We start from the raw sequence: 17,654 nt of genomic DNA, 5'->3' as shown, positions 1-17,654 counted from the left end.
CTGACACTCTAACCCAGGGGTCCTCAAACTTTTTAAACAGGGGGCCAGTTCACTGTCCCTCAGACCGTTGGAGGGCCGGACTACAGTTTTAAAAAAAAACTATGAACAAATTCCTATGTGCACTGTGGGCCCGGGGCTGCTAAGCAGGACAGGCAGCGGCACCCGGCCGGCTGGATAAATGTCCTCGGTGGGCCGCATGTGGCCCGCGGGCCGTAGTTTGAGGACCCCTGCTCTAACCACTGTGCAAAACCAGCTAGGACTTTTCTATCAAGCAATGATTGATAAAGAAAATCTGCAGCACACCCATTATTACTTATTTACCATGCTATCTTTAATATTTTACTTTAGTAATCAAAATAGTACTTAGGGTTTGCCTAGCTTTCCCAGAACCTTGGTTCATTTTTCTCTATTTCTCATAACAGCCCCCTCCTCCTCATACCAAAAAAAAATTTTACATTCCTCAAGCAGGTATTTTCTTTATACAGAGGTTTCAGAAATGCAGTATTCATGGTAAAAAAAAATCTCTATATATATATAAAAGGCTAATATACTAAGTGTGTGTCCAGGTAATGACATCACATAACAACACCCAGCTTTCTCTCCCTAGTGACTAGCCTCCTTGCAGTTTCTTCAGCCCAGGAACACAACTTGCTTTATAGCCAAGTGCAAACATTTCACACTGTAACCAAATGTCTGTGAAGCGTTTTCCCATGCCTCATCTCATTTGATCCTCACAGAAGTCCTGGAGTAAGTAGATAGGAGACTTAGTGGAATCCTATTTTCTTTTCATTAGCTGGAAAACAGAGATTTAGAAAGCTTAGAAACTTGACCCAACTGAAAAGAAGAAATGGTGGACCTTGAAAATGACTTCAGGTTTTCTCATTGCACAAAATATAGTCAAACACTGCTGCAGTTAAATATTTTACCCTTTGTTTTCCTTGCATGATCTACACTGCTTCATGTTGATATTTACTGCTGTGTTGCTGACAATTACCTGAAAGAGAAGTTGGGGTGCTTCACTGGGCTGGAAAAAGTTTAGCTAAATCAGAAAGTAGGTCTAATTAAGCAAGTTTATTCTATATCTACAAAAGGCTAAGTTGACTAGCGCATGAGCAATACATATAAAGCTCTTGCTGCCACCAATCGCACGCGTGTTTCGATCTTTCATTGTCGATCGTGAATTTGGCTGACACTTCTATTATAGAGAAAGGGCAAACAGTGGTATTATAATATTTCTTCTAATTAATTTCCTTTCAATGTGCACAAATTTGTGCAGCAGACCACTAATAAATACAAGTAAAAAAATAAATAAATAAAAAGTACAACTCCTCACAGGATGTGGAAAGGATGGAGAGATGAGGGAACTACATACTCTGCTGCTTTACTGCCAATAAGTTTTCCCAATAGATTTGACTTTATATTTACACCTGTCAGTATGGGGGCAGTGCAAGTGTCTTTGTGTATGTACACGTGTGCACACATGGCTCCCTACAGGGTATCTAACCATCTCTAACTTTGACATGCTCATTACTTCTCATTTTCCAGGTAAAATTCTGAAAAGGACTGAAATCCCATTTTTTTTTTTATAAATTTCAAACCAAATTCTAAAGAATGACAAATTTTTAAAATATATTTTTATTGATTTCAAAGAGGGAGGGAGAGTAATAGAGAGATAGAAACATCAATGATGCAAGAGAATCATTGATCGGCTGCCTCCTGCAAGCCCCCTACTGGGGATCAAGCTCACAACCTCGTCATGTGCCCTTGACTGGAATCAAACCCAGCACCCTTCAATCCACAGGTCGATGCTCTATCCACTTAGCAAAACCAGCTAGGACTGTAATTCCATTTAAAAGCACTTACGAAAATTTTTTAGACAGCTTTTTAAAATATCAAAAATATATAAACAACTTACTTGGCAATTCGCAGTTTCCCGACTTCACCTCTTCCAGGGGCTTTAGCCCACTGCTGTGACAAATATTTAGGAACCTAAAACAAAGTAAAATACTAATTAGACTATGTTTTGGACACTAATAAGTCTTTTTTTTTTAAATAATTCTTTCCTGTTGAAAGTATTACATATATCCTCTTTTCTCCCCCACTGACCTCCTCCAGCCTGCCCACCCCACTCCACCTCACCCAGGCCTTTAGCTCCTATTATGTGTCCATGGGTTATGCATATATGTATTCAAGGTCTTTGGTTGATTACCTCCTACCCACCCACCCTCACCCACCTTCCCTCTGAAATTCTACACTCTATTCCATGCTTCCATGTTTTCTGGATCTACTCCGTTCATCAGTTTATTTTGTTACTTAGATTCCATATATGAGTGCGATCATGTGATACTTGTCTTTCTCGGACTTATTTCACTTAGCACGATACTCTCCAAGTCCTTCCGTGCTACTAACAAATCTTTATAGACATAAAACTAGAGGCCCGGTGCACAAAATTTGTGCACAGGGGTGGGGGAGTCCCTCAGCCCGGCCTGTACCCTCTCCAATCTGGGACCCCTTGGGACTGCTGGCTCCTAACCACTCACCTGCCTGCCAGCCTGATCCCCCTAACTGCTCTCCCCTGCTGGCCTGATCCTCCTAACTGCTCTCCCCTGCCTGCCTGATCGCCTCTAACTGCCTCTGCCTCAGCCCCATCACCATGGCTTTGTCCAGAAGGTCACCTGAAAGATGTTCAGTCTAATTAGCATATTACCCTTTTATTAGTGTAGATAGATGCCACCTTGTCCTAAAAATGCAGGTTGTTAGCAGGTTTTCCTATCGTGGAAGGGGAGCCTGCAGTAGCATCCTGGGTTCTGAGCAGGGCTTATGCTTTATCTCATCAGATGATATTCCTAGAAGAAGACTCTTGGATGTACCTTGAACATTTCTATCGATTTTGCCAAATCATCCTTCAAAAATGTTGAACCACTTTAAACTCCCACCAGCAACCATGCGTGTGCCCTCTGTCCTACTTTGATGCCGGTATTATTGATTTCCCCCTAGAAGCTTCCGTCCCCTCAGCTGGGACTGCTTGGCACTTGAGCCAACCTCACTGTTCAGCCCGGGACTTGATTTCCTGAGATACAATTATGGAGGAGGAAAAATAGTTTTCCTCTACCCTTCTGAGTTCTTAGCGGAGGCCCTTGTAATGAAAGACAGATTACCAAGAGAAAAACAAAAGTTCATTAACATGTGTACCTCGTGTATATGTGGGAAATGCCAGGGAAAAATGAATAACTCCCCCAAGGTGGCTTAGAATCCAGATTTAATACCTTCTTCCTAGGGAAAGGGGACGGGAATGTAGGCCTCTTAGAGGAGAGTAAATGATTTTTAGGAAAGATGAATGGGGGTGGGGGAGATAATTTGTAACAAAGTTTGGGTGCGATGTCAACTTCTAGTCTCCTGTCCTGTAACAGGAGTCAGTCTTCGCTGGTTGATGACACTTTTCCCATCGAGGGGACCTATGACATTTAAGCTCCTTTGGGGGTAGGGGGAGGGTCCCATTTTAGGCAGATCAGGAGACTTCAGTGAAAGCCTCTCCTTGCATTTGCTGTTTTTCAAGCATCTGCAGCTCAAGATCGTCAATATAAAAACACAGCATATGTTGGGGTGTCATGTTCTCTGACCTTCAGATAAACCCAACAAAAGCTTGTTTCTTCTCTTAGATGATTTGCCACAGTAGCGTTATTCCCTGGAGACAGTATTCTGACCAGACCTTCCTGGGAGTGGTCATAACATACCCTGTGCTTGTAGAAAGGTGTGGGCCATATCACTAAATAAATTAGGGTCAGTTTTCTCATCTTGTGGAAAGGGAGATAAAGTTATGACAGTTTATCTCCCTTTCCACAGGTTTCCTACAGGTTTGTGTATCCGCTGTGGCCCCAACACCGCTGCTGCCGCTGGGCTTGGGGCTGCTGGGTGCCAGGCCCCCCTGCAGGTTTGTGTCTCTGCTCCATCTTTGTCTCAGTTAGTCAATTTGCATATTCCCTCCTTATTGGCTGTGGGCACCACCATCTTTGTCATGGGGTTATGGTCAATTTGCATATTCCCTCTTTATTAGATAGGATGATACGCTGCTTCTATTTTACTTTCTGCCTGTAATAATCATTAATATCAAGCTCTCATTATATGTTTTGCACTATAAGGATATTAAGGTATATAAGAAATGATTTTATTTCTCAAAGAACTTGAAGTCAATCAAGTTGGTGACACAAAACTAACACAGATCAAAGAACTTCACAAGAATTAAGTATTAACTCATGTCCCAACTAAGTTGAAGTTTGGAGATAAGAAAGGCTACCAGAAAAGACTTCTCAAAGAAGGATAACACTCTGACATGATATTTAGGACACCACTGAGTTTAAGATAATTTCAAAAGTTAAGTTTTATCATGTATAAAACTGTAACTCTGACTAATATGAAGGATCTGTTGAAATAAAGGAAATTATTAAACATAATAGCTAACATTAACATAACTACTTTGAGAGGTACTTATTTATAGCCATTTTAGTTATTTTAGCATTTCTTATATTGCCAGAAGGCAATAGCATGAAGTACTCAAGGTAATGGAAAGCAAGGATCTAAGACCAACATTACTATATCCAGCAAGGCTATCATTCAAAACAGACCATCAAATAAGAGCTTCCCAGGCCAAAAAAAAAAGGCTAAAGGAGTTCATCACCACCAAGCCAGCATTATAAGAAATGCTAAAGGGACTGCTGTAAGGGATTGCTGAGAAGAAGAAAGAGAGAGAGAAACCTAGCCATACAGAACTAAAATGGCTATAAATAAGTACCTCTCAATAATCTTAAATGTAAATGGATTAAATGCTCCAATCAAAAGGTATAGGGTAGCTGAATGGATATAAAAACATGACCCAACTATATGCTGTCTACAAGAGACCCACCTCAAAACAAAAGACACACACAGGATGAAAGTGAAGGGATGGAAAAAAATTTCCATGCAAATGGAAAATAAAATAAAAAGCTGGAGTAGCAATACTAATATCCAACAAAATAGAGTTTAAAAGCATCATGCTAAGAGAAATAACCCAGTCGGAGAAAGATAAATATCATATGATCTCACTCATTTGTGGAATATCATGAACAACAGAAACTGATGAACAAAAATAGAGCCAGAGGGGAAAAAATATATACTAGAATATAATAGAATTAATCCTGTTATTTGCAGATTTTTAATATTTCCTACAACTATTGAGATATCATACTATGTTAGTACAGTTTAATATTATTATACTTAAAATCCTTTTATTCTTGAAATATTAATGTTTATTGTATGTAATACTATATGTAAGGTCCTTTTTCTTGAATAATTGGTGTTTACTGCATGTAATATTATATTTAAAATCACTTTTCTTGAGATATTAAGGTTTATTGCATGTAATATTACTATATTTAAAATCATTTTTCGTTAAATAAAAAAAAAAACTGAGAAAAGGAAATATATGTTGAGGCCCTACTGTGTACCTTATCTCATTTCTTCTAAGAACTAGTTTGAACTTTGGAATCATTTAATACCTTTACAGTTATCTTATTGTGAAGGGTGAGATATCTATACTAATAAAAGCCTAGGTGGTGTCTCGCCCTCACATCATCACAAGATGACCACCACAACATGGCCGCCACAAGATAGCCAACAGGGGAGGGCAGTTGTGGGCGACCAAGTCGGCAGGGGAGGGCAGTTGTGGGCCACCGGGCCAGCAGGGGAGGGCAGTTGTGGGCCACCGGGCCGGCAGGGGAGGGCAGTTGTGGGCCACTGGGCTGGCAGGCAAGGGCAGTTGGGGGCGATCGGGCCGGCAGGGGAGCAGTTAGGCGTTGATCAGGCCAGTAGGGGAGCGGTTAGGGCAGGGGTGGGCAAACTTTTTGACTCGAGGGCCACAATGGGTTCTTAAACTGGACTGGAGGGCCGGAACAAAAGCATGGATGGAGTGTTTGTATGAACTAATAGAAATTCAAAGTAAAGGAGCGGAGGGGAGAGCAAGAGAACCCTCTGCTCTTTCGGCTCCGCGGGCCGGATAGAACAGCCGAACGGGCCGGATCTGGCCCACGGGCCGTAGTTTGCCCACGGCTGGGTTAGGGGGTGATCAGACTGGCAGGCAGAAGAGCACTTAGGAGCCAGCAGTCCCAGATTGTGAGAGTGTGCAGGCTGGGCTGAGGGACACCCCCAAACAAGAAGAACTCTAGTTATATATAAAGCATGAAGCACCATGCCCTTACACAAAGCATGTACTCAATGAGTGTCAAGTATCATGACTATTTCCCACAAAAGTCCTAGAATGATAATATGAACATGAATGTATAAAGGAATCAGAGAGAGCTTCTAAAGCTAAAGGGGGGGAGGGGGGGAGACCCTATTTAGCAAGATTTCATTTGCAAAAAGAACCACTTGACTATTAGTCCAACAAATTGCAGTGCTTTGTATACAGCAAAAATTCAGGAATAAAAGGGTCAAAAGGAGACGCTCATTTGTTTAATTACATATGCATTCTTTATAATAAAATTTATTAAACAACTACTATGTGCCACACAATATGCTGAAAGATTGTAAAGGAGGAAGGGGGAAGGAAGTCAACAGTGTCAGATACCATGCTAGACATTTTACATCCATTATCCCAATTTACCCTTCAATCACCCCACAAATTCCACTATCATTCTCCTCATTCTATAGATTAAGAAAAATGAAACTCAGAGTGTTGAAATAACACAGTTAGCTAGTATCAAAAATTGACTCCAGATTGGTCTTGTGTCCTCTTACCTATACCACTAAAGAAGAATATGTAAAAGATCCAAGGGAAAGGTGGTTTTGAAGATTGCACACCTTAAAAATTTAACTATACTGCACTCCACGTATTCATACAAGCTTAGAGGACTAAGACAAATTTATGATAACTGTATCTACCTATTTGGTCTCCTTTAATTATGGGTGAGAAGAAAATTCATTAAAACATATAGAGGATTTATTGACCAGGTAACTGATGACTCCAGAATAGCTTTAAGGTGGCTTGATTAAGGGCTCAAAAGATGCCACCAGGACTCTTTCACCATCTCTTACTTCTTCTCTCCCCCATGTAGACTCCCTTCTTTGACAGCCTTCCCCTTGCATAGCAAGACGGCTGAAGTAGCTCCTGAAGAACAGTCCTCCTTCTCAAAAATCCCCAGAAAAAAATGTGACAATAAGTGGGTACTGGTTAGTCAAAGAAGAGATGTACACATTGCCTGTCAGAACTAAATACAAGATCTAAAATTGATCTGTACAAATACTGTTACAATATCAAATAAAACCTTGAATTCTTGGGCTACGTAAATTATTACCTATGGCCTCTATCTTGAAATACTGCCTAACGTTAGAATTTGCTTCTTGGTTTGTCTTTGATTTTTAATTAACCTTTGATTTCCAGGGAACCTTCATGTCAATTACTCTAATGAAAAGAGAAAACTATCTTCTGCAGAAAGCAGCAACCCTACCAATCAATTACAAGCTCTATTCCCTAATAAAGGTATTAGGGGAAAGATGGTGTCTTTTCTTCATCATATTCCAAGTTATTAGTTCAAATGAGCCTTATATTTAGACTAGAGGCGCAGCACATGCTATCGCGCGAGACCCAGACCCACCGCGCCCAGACCCACCCAGAGTCAAGACCCGGCCCACCCACACGCCTTGCCGCATACGCAGCCTCCTAGTGACCAGTCTTTGTTGTTCCGCTGTGACAGCATCACGGCCAAGGGGTTTTTATAATAGACATGCCCTAAGACTTCCTCAATAACAGTACCAGGTGTACCAGTTAATAATGCGAATTTTGTAATCAAAGAAAATATGATAATTCCAAGAGAAACATCAAAAGTGCTTTATTCAAAGTAATGTCCATCGCTAGCTACACATTTCCCCATCTTTCAGGTAATTTGTGGATACTGTCCCAATAGAACTTTTCTTGTTTTGAGGCAAACCATTCAGAGATCCAATTTTCCACTTCTTCGTACCTTTTGAAGTGCTGCTCAGAAAGTGCATGTGCCATCAATCAGAATAAGCGGTAATCTGAAGGAGCAAAGGCCTGGTGAATACAGCGGGTGGGTTAATACTTCCCAGGCAAGATCTTTTAACGTGTCTTTAACTGGTTTTGAAGTGTGTGATTGTGTGTCATCATGAAGCAAAATTACTTGCTGTGTCTTCTGGAACATTCTGGTCGTTTCACGATCAAAGTGTGGTTCAAATTGATTATTTGTTGTCGGTAGCGATCAGTATTAACGATTTCACCTGGTTTTAGGAGCTCATAATACACCACACCTTCCTGATTCCACCAAACACAGAGCATTGTCTTCTTTCCAAAGTGATTTGGCCTTGCAGTGGATGATAATGGTTGACCTGGATCAACCCATGATTTTGTGCATTTGGGATTCTCAAAATAAACCCACTTTTCATTGCCAGTCACAATTCAGTGCAAAAAAGACTTTCTTTCATGCCACTGAAGCAACATTTTACTGATGACTTTTCCGTTTTCCATTTGTCTTTTGTTTAGTTGATGTGGCACCCATTTTCCTTCCTTTAAAATCTTTCCCATTGCTTGTAAATGATCGGAAATTGTTTGCTGAGCAACGTTCAATCTTTCCGTAAGTTGTTTTTTGAGTTTGACACGCATCTTCATCCAATAATGCTTGTAATTGTTGGTCTTCAAACTTTTCCGGTTGACCTGGATGTTCTTTGTCTTTCACATTGAAATCATCACTTTTAAAAGTGTTTAAACTAGCGTTCACAAGTATCTTGAGAGGGAGCATGTTCACCATAAGCTTCCCTAAGTATTCAGCAGCACTTTTCTTCAAAATAAAGTAATGAATTATAACTTCCCACAAATGCTTTTTTGGCAAGAAATTCGACATTTTTAAGTGTAAAAATATCTATGATGTTAACACCTTCAGCAAATTAATTTGACATATTAAGTTTTGAAGCTTGTTGTCAATACAAAAAAATAGCATACTTATCAAATCGCATATATATCAACATATGTGTAACTACATCTATTGAAAAAAATCCACATTATTAACTGGTACACCTAGTATACCTTCCACAACCTGTATTTCAAGCAACCATTCTGACCACCATTTCCTAACTTCCTAGCTCTCTCCTCAGTACTTCGACTCCAACAATCCTTCCATCACTTCAAATCACTAACTCTTATGTCTTTACACTGCTTATCCTCACTTCTCTCGTTAAAGGACCTACATTTCATAGTTCATCATTATAATTCCATTGCCCCTATCTCCTTCATACTGGCCTGGCAGAACCTTAATCCTAATTAAAGCCAATCTGTACTACTACTTATTTCATTAATTCATTTATCTTATTTACTAGATGCCCGATGCACGAAATTCGTGCAAGAGTGGGCCTTCACAGCCGCGGTCAGCTGCCTGGATCCCTCCCTCGCAACTGTGGGCGGCTGCAGCCCCTGCTTAGTCCAGAAGGATGTCCGGAATATTACACTTTCATTATTATAGATTATTTGAATTTACTATATTCTATTTGTATCTGAGCAGCTAAAGAAAAACTCACAATCATGCTAAATAGTCTCACCTGAAATATATGACTACTAACATCAAGTAAGCCCTTTAAGATGCCTAGCAATTTAACTCCATCTCCCTAATCCAGTGGTGGGCAAACTGCGGCTCGCGAGCCATGGTTTGCCGCTCTCTTGACTAATTAGTTTGCCGACCACTGCCCTAATCAATTCACACTCCCACTGCAGATGGTCACATGTTCTCTTCAAACCTATAATACCTCTTCCTTTCCTGCTCCCTCTGTGCTAATAACCTGATTTCCTCTCCCACTGAGGAAAGACAGCAATCAAAAGAGAACCTCGCCCAACTGAAGTGGCTCAGTTGGTTGAGGGCTGTCCATGCACCAGTGTTGCTGGTTCAATTCCTGGTCGGGGCACATACCTGGGTTGTGGGTTTGATCCACAGTAGGAGGAATGTAGGAGGGCAACTGATCAATGTGTGTATATGTGTGTGTGTGTGTGTGTGTGTGTGTGTGTCTTCCTTTCTCTAATAAGCATGTCCTCAAGTGAGGATTACAGAAAACAAACAGAGAACCTCTAATACCACTTAGCCACAGTTGGGGCCTTTCACTTTGCTTTCCCCTCTTAAAACATTACAGAAAATATGGCTTCCACTTGTACACGAATTTCTTTCCCTGTAGTTTAAAAAACTTTCTTTCAATTCTACCCTTTCTCACCCTGCCTATGATCCCAATGGTTAGTGTCAGCCCACACACCAAAGGGTCTCAGGTTCAATTCCCAGTCAAGGGCATGAGCTACAAAGTGTTCTGCAGACAGGGGTTGCAGGTTTAATCCCTGGCTCCAGTCAGGGCTTATGCAGGAGGCAATCAATCGATGTGTCTCTCTCACATGGATGTTTTTCTCTTTCTCTCTCTCTGTTTTCCCCTTCCCTCCCTCCCTTCCATTCTCTCTAAAAAGCAATGGAAAAGATGTCTTCGGGTGAGGATTAACAACAAATTTCTACCCTTTCTCTCCTCCATCTCCTTCTCATTCCATCAGAAAAATGAGGAGAGTAGCTAACACTCAGAGTGCTTACTGAATGTGGCAGGGAGACTCTAAGATGATCCCCCCTTCCTCACGGCCCCGATATTCACACCATTGTATAATCTCCTCTGCTTGAGTGAGAATGGGACCTGTGACTTGCTTCTTTCTATTCAATACAATATGGCAAAGGTGGTAGGATGTTACTTCTGTGATTAGGTGGCTGCAATCTTGCTTCCTGCTGTTGATTCCTTGTAAGTTATTCTTTATTTCAGTTAGTGTATCCTGACTGGTCCTTTTTTATGCTGTCGACTAAGTTCATTGAGCAATGTTATAACCAGTGTTTTAAGCTCTGCATCTAGTAGATTGCTTGTTTCTATTTTGTTTAGTTCTTTTCTGGAGTTTTGTTCTGTTCTTTCATTTGTGCAACCTCCCTGAGTTTGTTTCTATGTATTAAGTAGAGCTGCTACGTCTCACAGGCTTGGTAGTATGACCTAATGAAGTAAGTGTCCTGTAGGGTCAGTGGCACAGCCTCCCCAATCACCTGAGCTGGGTACTTGAATTTTTCTTTAGCTGCTCAGATAAAAATGTTGAAGAGGAATAATATAGTAAATCCCTCCCATTGATGTACCAACAGCAATAAAGGCTCAACGACAACAGGAGAGTGTAAAGCTCACACGGGAGGTAGAGGTGGAGGGGTCAGAGCAAACCTCAAGAACTGGCTATGACCACAAACCACCAACCTCTGACCACTGTGGAGGATCAGCTGTGCAGGGACCTATCACGCAGAGCAGGACTTACTTCTGCAGGACTCTGGTGTGTGCTGAGTCTGCCCCTTGAGTATGTTGCTTGTGGAGGTGGTTGGGTGGTGGTGCTTCAACATGGTCTGAAGCTGTCCATTGGGTATGCTGGCTCTGGGGCCTCCTGGGAGGTGCAGGTCAAGGTCAGCTACTGCCTGGGTTCTGCCCAGGGCCACCTGGCATGAGCTACAAAGTGTTCTGCAGACAGCTGCTTCTTGTGCTGGGCTTGGAGATGCCCAGATGAGGCCAAGCTATGAACCAAGGCCGGCCTCTGCTAGTGCCAAGCCTGGGGCCGCTTAGTGAGATGTACAGGGCTCACTGAGGCCAGATGCTGCCTATTGATGAGATTTTAGGAAAATCTGAAGCATGAGCCAAGACAGGCCATTGGTATGGAAAAGCCACTGGAAACAGTTTGGATGGGACTGGAAATTGGGTGGGGTGGGGCCAACAGTGTGAGCCAGGTTGATGAAGTCTCAGATATGGCTCCCCATCTGCTGGCTTTGTGGGGGAAGGGCTCATCAAAGGAACAATGGCTTCTGCCAGCACTTCTCTCGGGGAGAAAGTTGCCCCTCCAGTCTCCAGTTCTCACCAGAATTGATTCACCAATTTCGTTCCTCCCATATGTATCAGGTGCCTTTCAAACAGCTGGCCCCACTCCCCTCGCTGTAACTCACCTATTTTGCAACAAATGATCCTGAAAGATCAGAACTCAGGTGTTATTTATAATGAGAAATATTAATGTGTATAACACAGCAATTTTCAACCTTTTTTATCTCATGGCACACATAAACTAATTACTAAAATTCTGCAGCACACTAAAATATATACTTTTTGCCGATCTGACCAAAAAAAGGTATAATCTTGATTTACAAAAAAATCCTATCTAATAAAAGAGAAACATGCAAATTGACCGTGCCTCTGCTATGCCCACAAGCCACACCCACCAGCCAATTAGGAGTATGCAAATTAATCCAACCAAGATGGTGGCAGCCACGAAGCTGGAATGAGCAGGAGGCTTGGGTTGCCCCCGGCGATGAATGAAGCCAAGCTTCCCGCCCGCCCTGGCCAGCCCTGGCCTCTGCTCAAGGCTACAAAGTTTCAATTATAGAAGATAAATAAATCCCAGATACCTGCTTCCAGCCAGCCCTGGCCTCCGCTCAAGGAGGCGCTGGAAAAAAAAAAAAGAGGGGCTGGGAGCTTCAGTCACCGGGGGCCATGGCCAGCCTGCAAACAGCCATCAGCCCCTCACCCAGACTGGCCAGGCACCCCATCAGGACCCCCACCCTAATCTGGGACACCCTTCAGGGCAAACCAGCCGGCCCCTACCCGTGCACCAGGCCTCTATCTATACTAATAAAAGGGTATATGCTAATTAGACTGGGAGACCTTCCAGGAGACCTTCCGGACGTTCTTCTGGACAAAGCCATGGTGGCGGGGCCGAGGTAGAGGCAGTTAGAGGCCAAGAGGGGAGGGCAGTTGTGGGTGATCAGGCCAGGATGGGATGGCAGTTGTGGGTGATCAGGCTGGTGGGGGGCGGGGCCATTGGGGGTAAGCAGACCAGCAGGGGGGCCAGTTGGGGGCGAGCAGGCCATCAGTGGGGGTCAGTTGGAGATGATCTGGACAGTGCGGGGGAGGGGGCAGTTTGGAGTGAGCAGGCCAGCAGGGGGGCAGTTGGGGGTGAGCAGGCCAGTGGGGAGGGAAGGTGGATGCAAACAGGCCAGCAGGGGGGCAGTTGGGGGTGAGCAGGCCAGTGGGGAGGGAAGGTGGATGCAAACAGGCCAGCAGGGGGGGCAGTTGGGGGTGAGCACACTGACATGGGGGGCAGATGGGGGTGATCAGGCTGGCGGGGGGAGGCAGTTGGGGGCAAGCAGGCCGGCATGCAGAGTGGTTAGGGGCAATAAGGCAGGCAGGCAGGCAGATGAGCGGTTAGGAGCCAGCAGTCCCGGATTGCAAGAAGGATGTCCGACTGCCGGTTTAGGCCCGATCCCTGTAAACCGGCAGTAGGACATCCTTTGAGGGGTCCCAGATTGGAGACGGTGCAGGCCGGGCTGAGGAACAACTCCCCCTCCCCCCCCCCCCCCCGTGCATGAATTTCGTGCACCGGGCCACTAGTAATAATAATAATAGAAATTACCTATCCTTTTGCTCCAAAGTGATTTTTTTGAAAAAAATCAGATGCCTATACTTCTATTAATCTGGTACCAAGAATTAACCAATCAGACTCAAGCTTAATATGCAACTCTATTATATGACCTATATATTTATGGTTCAAGACAGGGCATTCACACCAGACAGTTATTGTTGTATTGGCTGTTGTCATTTTTTTTATTTGACAATCTTTTAAGGGAAAAGAGGTCAGTGCCCTGACTAAATAGGTATTGCATGTTTTTAAAAATTCTTGCGGCACACCAGTTGAAAATCGCTGGTATATAGAGAAAAGACTTGAAAGTGGTATATGGTTCTATTCACTTTCTAAACAAATATTATATTTTAATATCACACAAAGGAAGCAGAAAATGAAATTAACCATTACAATTTGATTCACTCACATAATTTATTCCTATAATTCAGAGATGAAAATCCAGTATGCTCAAGATATGGGCATGAAAATCACAGTGGATGTTAACACCAGAGGAAATGAAATAAGTACAAACTAGGAACTCCTTAAACTAGAGCAGACATAAGAGTTGTCAAATAAAGGTGGAAGAAGAATGGATTTTAGAAGAAAAAGTGCTTGCTAGTAATTCTTGTCCTCTTTCAGAGATAAGGTTGAAAGAGGACAAGAACTGGCAAGAAAGTCCTTTCACAACACCATGGAAAGATTTGCAAACCTGTTATGTATTTTCTTTTCAATGGCTATTTCTTTTCCATTGATTTTTAGAGTATGCAAGGAGGAGGAGAGAGAGAGAGAGAGAGAGACAACAATGTGAGAGAGACACATCACAACTGGTTGCCTCCCATATGTACCCTGACCAGGGCTGGGGATCAAGCCTGCAACTGAGGTATGTGACCTCAACCAGAATCAAACCCAAAACCCTTCAGCCAGAGGGCCGACACTCTAACCACTGAACAAATCTTCTTTGATACGTAAGATTACAAAAAGAAATACTGTATGCCAAGTTGATAGGAGGAAACAATGATAATGCAAACAATAAACAATGAAACATTACAACTACCTTTATAAAACAAGAACAAATCATTGGCTTGAGTTCTTTTTAAAGAGACAAAATGTATTCAAATGGCTATATGAGATCACTAAATTTTTTTAACTTCTCCATTTTAGATTCATTACATTCTTTCACATTCTCGTTTAGTCAATCACCAGATTCTAACAACTTACTGAAAAAGTTTCCCTAACTTCGCAGATTTCATTATCACATACCTATAATCCTATATAATAAAACCCTAATATGCAAAACAACCAAACGACAGAATGACCGGTCGCTATGAGCGGGGCCTAAGCTGGAAGGCGGACATCTCCTGAGAGGTCCTGGACTGAGAGAGGGTGCACAAATGTTGTGCACCGGGCCTCTAGTCCTATGATAATTTTCTAATTTTGTCTGTTTATCTTCCTCTCAAGCTTAATATTTTTTTCTGAATCACTTGCATCCCTGCCTTACTCAAAACACTCCAAAAGGTTCCTCACTTCCTATAGACTAAAGATATTCCCATTTCACAATATAAGTATGTGGTCCCAACCTTTTACACACAGCCCCTCTGCTCTAGGCATAATAATCTGTTTTCCACGTCACACCACGTTAATATGCATTTCAGTATTGCATCTCTGTTCCACTCTCCATGGTATCCTATGCTATGCCTCTGTCCATCCATCCAAATCCTGAAGGTAAACAACATTTACTGAGCATTTACTATGCTCCATTCATAAATGCACCACCTCCAGTTCCACCATTTTTTTTTTCAAACTCTTTTTTTTCAATCTTCAAGAGAGATCTCCTCCCTAATGTTTCTTCTCCCTTTAGCACCCAGCAGAGAGAAATGCTCATTTATTCCATATTTTCAAGTCTTAACTGAGATAGCTGTGATAAGTCAAATGAGTGCCAGAGACTAAGGCTAGAGTTGAAAAGTAAGGCATCATTCATGCATTCATCACATATCTGTTGAGCAATCACCATGTAACATAATTCTGGGCTTGACAGGCAAGGATCCTATGCTCATGGAATGTGCAGAGGTGTGCAAGCGTAGGGAGTTGGAGGTGACCAACACTGAACACAGAATCACTTCAGAAGTGAAAAGTGCTTTGAAGAATACCAGGTATGACATCCTGGCAAATGAGCTATTTTAGAAAGGTGGACAGGAAGGGCCTCTCAGATCTACTTGATAATCCAGCCATATGATAAAAGTTTTTTTAAATTTAACAAACCATTTTACTAGAGGTTCAAAGACTCATAATCACATTTTGAACATACATGTATCTTATGAAATTCTCCTAAGAAACAACACTCACCGATATGAAATAGTAAAGCACAAATACTCTGCTCACTAAGAGCTAATCAAGATTGCTCTCTTTACAACAAACTTTTCTTGACGGTCTGTTTCAGGAGACCCAGCCGTGCTCTGAAAGAACACTCAAATCCAATGGCTCTCCCTCCGTGAGCTCAGCGCTTCCTCGGCTCTCCTGAGAACTGTGGCAAGGGCCATCGACCCACGAGAACACTGTAAGGGTACGCGGAGAGCAGTTCTACTTTCTGGCAGAGAAATTCTACAGGAAGCAGACACTCCTGACTTCCTTTACAGGTTTATGATTAAAATCAGTTTCACCAAAAGAAGATGTAGAAATTCTTCAGCCTGGGGTAAAATGAACCGCTCAAATTGGGACACCAAGACAGAGCCCAAAAAAACCTAGGTCGTGGGGAATGGAAATCCATTCCAGGCACGTTCGGACTCTGGCTGAAGACACTGTAGTTCCCTAAACTAGTATCCTTGTCTGAAAGCGAGCTTAGCAATGAGTCATGCCTCTCAAGATATGTGAAGATGACCATAAATAACTTTAAAAGGTGCACGAAGTGGGGCGGTCTCAAGTAACGTAAACTACTCACACCAGGAGGAGCGCAAGCCAGAGCCGCGCGAGCCTTACCTTGACCAGCCACACTCCGGTGTTCTGCTTGGCGCCGGTCAGGTCGAGTTCCCCACGCTCGGCCATGGGTCTGTTGCCGGAAGAGGAGTGCGACCCACAGCAGGGCTCCAGGTGCTGGGTCTGGAGGCTGGGGGCGAGTGTCCGGAGCACCACGCGAGCCGAGGGGAGAGGCCGACGCTTCAGCGACCACCTGCCAGGAAGCTGGAAACCCCGGGAAAGAGGAACACGCCGCTGGGAGCCGGGAACTGCGCTTGCGCACTTCCACCGTCAGTACGGCTCGCGGGTGCAGACAAACTTCCTGTCGGCAACTTTTTTGAGTGGGCGTGGCTACTGATGCTGGCTGTGTCCGAGTATTTAAACAGAGGGGATGGGCCAAAATAATGTCAGCAATGCATTTAAAGACTAGGCCAACAGAACTGCAAGAGGAAAGTGTCAAGACAGAAAAATAGAGCTCAAAGAGACAAAGGCTGTCAATATATGTCCATCCTGGCCAAGGAGAAACAGCATTTGGAGGGCAGTGTTGTAGTAATAAATAAATTATGTGAATTAGCACAAATGGGCACTGGGATCAAACTAAGTAGCCCTTGGGTATACTGAAAACATGCTGTTTCTAGACCTGAAGGAAAAGCAGTATCTCAACTGAGAGGCTACCCTGAGCAACTCTGATTAAGTAAACAGAGGACACTCAGACTCCAAAATCCGGAGTCCATGAAATTAGATTAATGACAATAGACTTGAAAGAGACAAACCCGATTATTAAACTACCCTGCTTAAGCAGTTTCCTCTCTCTCTCTTGCCTCTAGAATAAAATTCAATCCTTTCTACACAGGTCCTCTCAATTTGATCACTACTATTCAATCCAACACACATCCAACTACACTGATCCCATCAGATCTCCCAAAAAATGTCAATATCTGCCTCAATTTTTTTCAGAGCCTCTGCACACTGGATCCTTTTTACTCTGATGCTCTATTCTGCCCTTACCCTCACTCTCTCCATCCTCTGATGGGCCAACTCCCATTTAGGTTTCAAGACTAATAGAAGTGTCACATCCTCTGAGGCCTTCTATCATCTCCTCCAGAGGAAGTTCATTTTACTTGACATCACATTATAATATACATGTTTACATGCCTTTTCTTTCTAGACTATGAGCACCTCGTAGGCTGAAATAGTGCTTTATTTATTTTATATCCACAACATCTAGCACAGTGCTATTGAC

The 17,654-nt window shown here is 42.8% G+C and overlaps 1 protein-coding gene across 1 annotated transcript in view; it reads right to left on the bottom strand.

Moving 5' to 3' along the window:
• GTF2F2 (general transcription factor IIF subunit 2) overlaps nucleotides 1–16,698 on the bottom strand; it is a 166,374-nt gene extending 149,676 nt beyond the window's left edge. The window contains exons 1-2 of the mRNA XM_080658624.1: nucleotides 16,436–16,698; nucleotides 1,916–1,989 (exon numbers count right to left, since the gene is read on the bottom strand). Of these exons, the coding sequence (XP_080514750.1) occupies nucleotides 1,916–1,989; nucleotides 16,436–16,501 (140 nt within the window). The 5' untranslated portion in view covers nucleotides 16,502–16,698. The remainder of the gene's footprint in view (nucleotides 1–1,915; nucleotides 1,990–16,435) is intronic.
• Nucleotides 16,699–17,654: the final 956 nt, after the last annotated feature.

Source organism: Plecotus auritus, assembly GCF_963455305.1.
Source record: "Plecotus auritus genome assembly, chromosome: 3".
NCBI classification, from domain to species: domain Eukaryota; kingdom Metazoa; phylum Chordata; class Mammalia; order Chiroptera; family Vespertilionidae; genus Plecotus; species Plecotus auritus.
This window is presented reverse-complemented; position numbering and strand designations above follow the sequence as displayed.